Raw genomic sequence first — 9,275 nt, 5'->3', positions numbered from 1 at the left:
ACAACATTATGAATAGATTAATTAGCGGTTTCGTCTCTGCATGCGATCTTTGTTCCTCTTATTACCCGACTCAACAAACAGTCGGCGGGCTGTAGACTCGGAGGTCAAACCGATCTCGGTGCACTCGTCCGAGTTCACTGTCAGAACTGTCAGTGTCTTCCTATAAATCGGTAGAGGTTTTGTTCTCGGAGGACGGCGCAGACGGTCAGGACTTTGTCAGGAGAGGCTGGAAATAATGACGCTTAATTAACTAGGACTTAGGTCTGAGTCCTTGGCCTCTGCTCTAATATGTACTTGGAGCATTTCCTTCCGCAGGGTCTTCCTTCAGCCCGGGACATTGATTTTATATTATCTCACTTAGCTTTCAGGAGCTATTGATTGCTGGCATTGATCAGAACTCTGTGAAGTGTTGTCACCAACCAGCACAAAGCTGTTCATGTACCATCCTACGGATGTTCAGGAATACGCAGTTACTATGAGATTATTCAGTCAGTATATTCGTTTATCTCTGGAGTCTGTTAGTTACTTTACTCAGTCGTTAGTAAACTAAAGTCTTACTAAAGGTGAAGATTTTCATGTTATATATCACTTTATTTAACAAGCTTTCCATCAATAGACACAACTCAACTATATACATAGCTCTAGTGTTTAGACACTTTTTTTTGTTTAATAATTATAGATTGATTGATTTAACAGTTGACATATTGTAGCTTTGAGCTCTTTGTTGTTCAGCTGGAGCAGCTCTCACTTCCCTGAGCTTTATCTTCTCTCCAGGTACACAACTCAACTACATACAGAACACAGCTCTCCTGTTTATACACATTATAATGTGGATTAAAGCTTTAAGATTAAACTGATCTTAAAGTCTGTTTTATTAAAGAATCTCCTGATGTGCAGATATATCTTCTCCCTCTTATTTCTCCACCTCCATCTTCTCTTTCTGATCACGTCTGCTGCCGGGCACTGATTGATTCTCTGCCACAGGTCAGTGTTTCTGATGAGTTCAGCCATCAGATCTGTAATAATGTTTGAAGGCAGCTATTTATAAAGGTCTGTATTTCTGTTGTCTTCTTCCTGGCTTTGACACTGGATTTAAAAACAGGCATATATTTGGTCTGGCGATGCCAAATACAAATAAATATTCTGTAAAGAGCTCTTCAAAAACCAGCCTCTCAAGAGAGCTTCAATCCAAACCGAGCTGGTCTCAAAAACAGGATGATTACCCCGACTGACTGAACACGGCCCCTCTCACTTGCTGTAAAACACGTGCCATGATAGCCACCCACTGCGAGAACCAGCCTACTTAATAGGCGCCCTGCCGTGCTCCCTCCTCTTTCCCCGCAGAGGGAGAAAACGACGGGGGAGGGACCGAGAGCGGAGGAACTTTACTGGCGAAGTTCAAAGGATTGGCTGATTTTCATGGAGTCTCCCCTGGAGGGAACCACTGTGGAAAATGAGGCGTGAGATCGGGGTGGAGCATCGGAGACAACCACGCTGCCACCTTAAAAGGAGGATATAATACTTAAAAAGATAGTGAGTAATTACTTTAAAACTGTATAATTCATTAATTTCCCTTTAGTGGAATAAAGATTTCTTTCGGATTTTAACCACACATGAACGCGCCCGACTCCAATGTCACATTTTACATTTGTCTTCGACCACAATGAGGCTGAAGTGAGGAGAAAGGGTGACGTCGGCCCAATATTACGTCGATCAATCATAGGGCAGAGGGATGAGATCAAAATGGTGCCTGCCTCTCAGGGACCAGAGCGGTGGCGTTTAAGGAGCTGAGGAGCTGGCGAGATGGATGGTTTCTGATGCAATCACAGACCGCTGTAAGCTGCGGTCTAAAAACTCATCAGTTAGAGCCGAAGATGAACTGTCCTCTCCGTCATACCTGTGACCTCTCAGTGATACAGCCGGGAAAGGCAGCAGTGAGGAAGAATTCACATAGTTACACAGCATCGTTAGGATTTACTGAAGTGGAGTTGTATGAGGTACTTATCCAGAGTAGACGTGTATTAATTGAATATTTTCATAGCGTGTTAGGTTGGATCCGAGATTTCCACAATAACACGAATAAACTAACCAATCGAGGCAGCGGTGAATCAGCAAGTCCTGTTTTCTGCAACGTACAATTACTGTTTTTGTCAGTGGAGTCTGGTGGGTTTGGAGAGAGACTGTACCTTCTACTTTATTGACCCTGACAGCGTTCAGGAATATGAACATGATTAAGAATTTGACAAATTAGTATATTACCTATCCATCTGTCTGTAAATGGAATTAGTTAACAAAAATAAAAATAGAAAATGGAAATGGTGAAATGATTAATTGATTTAAGAAAATTAAATGTATTAATAAGCATTTTCTGCTTTTCTCTGAAAGCTTCTCTCAAGTATCGTTTGGTTTTGGGCTTTCGATCGTTCTCTTGTCTAAGGATTAAAACTTGTGAGTAAAGTAAAGAACCATGAAAACATTCGACTGCCAATGTCACCTTGAGAAAATAATCCCCTTTAAAGCTTATTTATCACGTTTTGTATGTGGCACACTTTAATTTACAGTGTCTGATTACAGGCAGGACTGTCTTCCTGCTGGCTTCAGGTCCGAATACGCTCACTGCGGATTAAAGCTGGAGCTCTTTGCAGATGTTGTAACCAGTTAGGAGCACATGAACCAATAGCTAACCATGAGCATTTCCTGTCTCTGGTTCACATGACATCCACAGAGTCATTAAAACAGTTGCGTCAATGTGATGACGAACACGTCCCAGCACATTAGCAGACAGCACCTCTGAACTTGTTAATATTCTCCAACGAAAGCCGCTAACGAGGCCTTTGAGGTTCTGTGTCCTTGTCAGAAAGTGCAGTTTGCATTTTGTTCTGTCACAAAGAAAACTCTTTGACAGAATTTCTGCCTCTGTGGCACCAAGGTTTTTTATTTTCTGATGAAACAGCATATCTGTCCTCCAACATCCCTTCTTACTACGCTTATTTATGTTCTCTTGAGATGGAAACTCTCTTATGTCTCCGTTCATTCATCTTCACTGCAACACAACCCATCCATATGTCTGTGTTGTGGTGGTTGCAGGTTGTTTGTTAGCAGACTCCAATTATAAGCAAACGTAAGCTAATATTAGCCAGCTAAACCTACAATATCACAATATCTTCCACAAGCTTTGCAGTAATGTTAGCTTTAACTTTAGGATGTTGTTTTGGTACAACACTAATTAATATTATATATACAATAATTATTGTTATGTTAATTGTATCCATATTATTCACTTTAATTTTCAGTAATTTGTTTGAGTTTTTATTTTTACTTACAGATTCTCAGTGGGTTCCTCTTGAACTGTTTATTGATACTTTACTAATATGGATATATGAGGTATATTTCTGTGTATTTTAGAGATGCTGCAGCTCACCCGACGTGCTTCCAGCCTCCTCGAAGTCGATGTTGCCGAGGTGCAGCACGCCGGCCACCACCCTGAACAGGTCCAGCTTCTCCGTGTCGTCCAGGCCGATCTTCTTCATGGCCACGGACATCCTGTTGAAGTCGCCATGGTCGTCCAGCAGCGGGTCCTTCAGAGGGCCCGACTTCATGTGCTGAGAAACAATACAGAGTTCAGTTACTCACCTTTCGTCCTTCCTTTCTTCACCTCCAACCAACTCACTGTTCTTTAATTCTTTTTTCGTTTCTGTTATTTAAAACCTTTGAGGCTTTGAGAAACCAACCTTTTAAACATCAGACTGAACTTCCAAACCCATTTACTGCCAGACGAAATAATGTTTGACTTTACTTTGTTTTTACACTCACTCAGAGCCACAAGTATCGGGCATCTCTGTTATCTCCTGAACATACTGTACAGAAGAACTCTTAAAGAGCAGAGTAAGCGGAGCGTGAAATATCTCAATGTGCAGCAGAGAGAAGATAGTGAAGCAGGAATCACACACACAGCCGAACAACCCACTCAAGAATGTCACAGTCTGATGATATCCGTAGGCTAAACTAGCTGCCAACCGCTGTGTGTCCCCTGTGATGGAATAAAGTAGAAAATTAATTCTACCGCTTAGTTGGTTCAGCTTTTTAATCGGGTTCTCATTGGATTTTCATTTAGCTTTTTCACTGAGGCTCATGAAGGAAAGCAACAGTCGCTGCAAACCAAAGCTCCAGTGAATCCACTTTGGAAGGTATAGAGAATATTTATGTCTGCATTAAAAGGCGCTTTCAGACCATTTTCTACCTTTTAGTCCATTTGCCAGCCAACAGAGCCCCACTGTGAACCTGGAAATAATGAGTACCCCAAAGTTTAATGTTAGAAATGTGAAGTCTGGGTCCCCAGCATATAGAAGCATCCTCAGTAACCCCTAAAACCACTCCAATATCGTCCACATTGGCCAATCAGTTGCTGAAATATTGTCCATATGGGTGATTATGCTAATTAATGCTAATAGTGCTAATTGCCCAACATATGCAAGTTAGCATCTGGCAGTTTCTATATGATGGGGACCCAAACTGAACATTTCTAACACAACTTTTACAACTCAAGATTTCTGAGTTCAAGTTTAGGGTATTTGGTTTATGGGGACATAAAAAATATGTAATTAAAATGCAGATAAACTGAACCGAGACGCCTGAAAAAGCTGCAATATTTTATCATGTGATGCTGATCCATAGAAAATATTTATCAATTACTTATTATGATGAAGGCTAACAGCTAACCCAGTTGGGAAATGTAGGACTGCTGAGTGTGGTGTTTAACGTTTTACTTTGTGTACTTTGCATTTATTCAATATTTCACATATTTGAACTAGAAGATAAATTTGACAAAGTTTACAGGTTACAGTTTATTTTACGTTTAACACTGGTCATGAATGTGTGCTTCAGTGTCTCATGCTTGGAAAGATATCTTTAAGAAAACAGGATCTCGACGCTGATATTCAGAAAAGGTGAATTATGTGAAAGAGCACAAAGATCCTCCGGCAGGTTTTGGTTTTGGTTTGTGGAGTTTTTTGTTTCTCTGATGCATCATTAGCTCAGGAGGTCATGTTTTTGTTTGTTTGTCTGTTAGCTGAATATCTCAAAAAAGTCTGGCAGAAAGTTGGGTCAAAAGGTCCTGTAACTGCTTCTTAAACCTGCATAAATTAATATTTCTAGTGAGCTTGTTCTGGTGTTTTTCTGCCCCCTAGTGGCCAAAAATTAAGTAATGCAGCTTTAATATTACAAGATTTTAGGTTACTTTTATCTACCAGGGAAAACGCACAGAGACCCGAGATCTTATTTCTGATGGTATCCTGGATATACAGCATATATACAATAAACAAAAATAAATATATGTATAAAAAGTTTTAAAACGGCACAGAAGCTCACGTTTTCAATATTTTTGTGGGTTGCTTACGAAAAATCTTCAATTAAGAAATTGGGTTCATTATTGTCCATCACAACTGATTAAAATTTCTAAACATTATACACATTGAACAGATTTAAAGGAGGGAATTTGGCTGCCGAGGGGAAACGTCAGCAGGATTGTTCTGTAATCAGTCGGGTTTACAGATGAGACTTTTTAAAGAGCTTGTGATCAGCAAAAAGAATAAAAACAATCCTTATAAATGAAAAACTGCCTTCTGCATGCTGTGGTGCTGTAAAAGCATTGATCTGATGAGGCTGCTGGTCAATAATAGATTTATCAATAATATGCTGGATTTCAAGTTAATAAAGAATGTAACTCTGTGCTGGGAACATTCCCGAGAACATCGATACATGAGCAGACTTTTCAAGGATTAAATCAGCATTTTCTTTTTTAACGAGCAGGAAGTGGACGCAGCGGGTTCGGGGTTCAGACAGCTGAACTGTGACATTCTGAGATACACCAAAGCAATCAGGAGAGATCTCAGTTTGAAACGCTCTGTAGTTTCTACGTGGCAGAGCAAAGTAGGAAACCATACAGAGCACTCCAGAGGTGGAAGAAAGATTACAAACACCAGCATGCAGTAACCCCGCAGACACTCAGAAAGAAAGATGAACACTGTTGTGAACCCAGCGGCCCCCGACATTCACATCAGTACAGATAGAAGAGAGTCGCTTAAAAAACCGGGAGGAGGAAATCACCTTGTCGTCCTGTGAGATACGAGACGGAGCAGTGAGGAGACATACAGCACATCATTTATCAGAGATTACAGCAGAGAGCACCTGACACTACACCTGGCAGTTTGTTTTAATGCACCTGAAGCACCAGGCGGGAGGGGTTAAGACTCCACCTCCTGTTAGCATGAACTAACTTAAGATAATATGATGACATTCACTCGTCAATAAATATTTTGCTTTTAGCGACACAGAGCAAAGATTCATGAGTTAGCTAGTTAACAAAAGCATGGCTAGCTACCGGAGTCGACTGATTACCGTATAAAAACGAGGAGTACTTTGTGTGGACTTTCTTTGACTTCTGCGTTAGAAGAGAGAAGATCTGTGTTCCAACCGCCCTCGGATACTCTCGTCCCGACTCTCCCCTACTGTCGGACCCTGGATTATATCTGTCATTATCTGAACCCTCCTGGTGGCACAAATCTGAAGATTGTTTCTCTTGATTGTCTCGTTGTCCGAAGTAGTGAAATAGAGCACAAACTTTTCTGAGGCCATTTCCCAGGACGAAACTCTTCCTAATATCCAACTGTTTGTGTGCTTCCTCGGCACGAAACTCATCAGGTAACTGTGTCGCATTACAACAAAGGATGTGGGATCAATTCCTTCCTGCTGTACTGCAGTCTGTTTACTATTGCTTCGGTGTCTTAGTTTTCCCAAAATAAGGCCTAATTACTGTTATTTCTAGGACATTTCTTTGCTGACAAGCAAAAACATTAAAATTTCACCTGTAATGCGTTCTCAGTGAATTAAGGTAACGTTGTGTAACTTTTCTTTTTCCATTTAAACTTTCTATTATCTTGTTGTCCCTGGTGGTTGTTGCCTTACCAAGAAAATGTCATTACATGCATTTATTCTGAATAATAACTATCTGATCTGTTTGTTGTTGGGAACAGAATATGTGTGTGTGTGTGTATAAATTTAATTTAATTTTAACGTTTTATCAAGTACGAGGAAATCTGAGACAGATCTTTGAACGAAAGGTGCGAGATGTTTTCAGTTTGTTTATCTCCGCAGTTTATCTGGAACACAGAACATCACAACAGAGTGCAGAAGAGAGGACCAGCACGGGTTTTAAAGACTGTAAAACAACTGATTTCTGCTGTATATCCGACAGATAAAATATCTGTTGAAATTAAGACCTTATGTATATTATGTTCATATTAAAACTAATTAAAGCCTTTTAAGATCTTGTATTTGTCAAATGTGTTGTAGGCGCTAGGAGAATAAAATGTACAGTAGAGTTTTATATCTACAGTCCATCACTGCAGTCAGATAACTGGCCGGTGGAGAGAAAACTGATCTCCTGTTTCAATCTCCTCAACCATCAGGGTGAAATCTGCTGCTTAACTTTACAGTTAGAACCTTAATTAAAAGCATATTTCTGCTGTTTAAGTGCAGTGTTCACAGTGTTCTCAGTGTTCACAGTGTTCACAATGTTCAGAGCAGATGTAGATCTGTACAGTGATTGCAAACTAGTAAGTAGTAAACAGATGTCTTAAATGTGTTGATGACAAATCAAATAAGATAAATGTGTCTGTGTGGTGACGGCAAATAATCCAATTAAAGTGTTTTACATTACGTCAGTTTACTGTGTGTAACATTAGATTACATAAAGTTATGTAACATGTGAAACTGTTGGAGGGGCAAATCAAGTGAGACAGCTACGTGTTATTATTATGTAACGTTACATACAAACTGTATAACTGTATGAGAGGGACACATTAAGACAAATGTTACGTTACATAACGTTATGTTAACATCTGTGTGGTGAAAGCAAATTATCCAAGAAACTGTTACATTATATTATATTATTTTAGTGTTAAGATGCATTATGTTTCCTTCCTTTACATTACTAATTGGGCAAATACGTTAAGTTGAATGTTCATGATGTGTGTTAAACAGCATTAAAGTTAAACATTGTTTTGTATATTGATGTATTTTTCAGTTGTGTAAATATAGTGATATCCAGTCAGAAAACATCCTGTGATGTGTTACTTCTACATTTACAACTTTTAATACAGAAAGACTCCCTTCCTTTAGCCAGATAAAATATGAAAGTAAATCCTGATACATTATTGAATGTTGGACAGAATGCACAGGTTGATTCAGTGATCATCTTTCTAGTGGATTTAAAGTCTCAGAGGACAAAGCTCTCGTCCACGTTCCCCTTAATGGCTATAATAATTAATAATGCTGTTCTGCGGGGAACGCCACATACAGACGCAGTAATGGAATACTTGTGCATAATTAATCAAAGGCTGAAGGCGGAGGGAAGGAGCTCATTTCACACGATGAGCTTTTCTCATTAATGCGGCGTTGCGGAAGTCTTTGTGCGGCACTGAAGTTCTCAGCCAGGCTGCTAATTCAAATGTTTGCTGTTTGAAAACGAGCATCTGAACTTATTATTATTATGAGATTATATATGCTGCAGCAAGGAAATCCTGCACCTAGAAACAGGACAGCAGCAAGCAAATGTCCCAGAAGGAGAAAGAGCTTAGACATTCAGACAAACTCATTCTCTTTATTCGCTTTATTGTCAGGTTTTTCCACCTCAGATGCTTCAGGTCAACGTTTTTATCTTATTTACCCACAAATTGCTGCAAATGAAGTCGCTTCACCAACAACAAGAGCCAAAATGTGACTTTTTTTTCCGTCTGTCTAAGTCTGTCCAATTGCGCCCCCTAGAGGTCACCAGCAGGATTCACAGTGTAATCTCCTGACAAGAAACAGGCTGAATTTGGATTCATTCATCAGTCGGCTGCAATAATTTCATGTACAAACACAAGTTAACATGAATTCAATTTAAAGCTGCTGCATTATTCAAAAAGTAATCTCCATACCATCTTTCTTGAGGTATTATTCATTTCCAAATAGTTTATTTTGGGTTTTATTATGTTTGTCTGGTGGGGGTATTATAGCTAACATATTATTTATTTCCTTTCAGAGGCAGTAAAATAATCCCTGTTGCCTGTTAATGAGCCAGAGGATTACATAGAGACACTGATCAATAATCCCACCTGATCAATCTGCTGTGAGGAGACGAGAGGAGCAAACAGACACACAGAGATAACAGAGTTTGTTACGACCCTGCAGGGCGGCGACAGAATTTGTTCTCAGACTGTGGACATATGACAGCC

At 39.7% G+C, this 9,275-nt stretch overlaps 1 protein-coding gene across 2 annotated transcripts in view; it reads right to left on the bottom strand.

The window, feature by feature from the left end:
* Positions 1–9,275, bottom strand: part of myo6a (myosin VIa) — a 93,931-nt gene that overhangs the window by 68,458 nt on the left and 16,198 nt on the right. For both annotated transcript variants that reach the window (XM_035678594.1, XM_035678595.1), the window contains exon 10: positions 3,422–3,602. In XM_035678594.1, coding sequence (XP_035534487.1) covers positions 3,422–3,602 — 181 coding nt within the window. The remainder of the gene's footprint in view (positions 1–3,421; positions 3,603–9,275) is intronic.

Source organism: Morone saxatilis, unplaced genomic scaffold, assembly GCF_004916995.1.
Source record: "Morone saxatilis isolate NCDOM2014 unplaced genomic scaffold, NCSU_SB_2.0 Contig7, whole genome shotgun sequence".
In the NCBI taxonomy this organism is placed as follows: domain Eukaryota; kingdom Metazoa; phylum Chordata; class Actinopteri; family Moronidae; genus Morone; species Morone saxatilis.
Note: the sequence above shows the minus strand (reverse complement) of the source record. Positions and strands in the feature narration are given on the sequence as shown.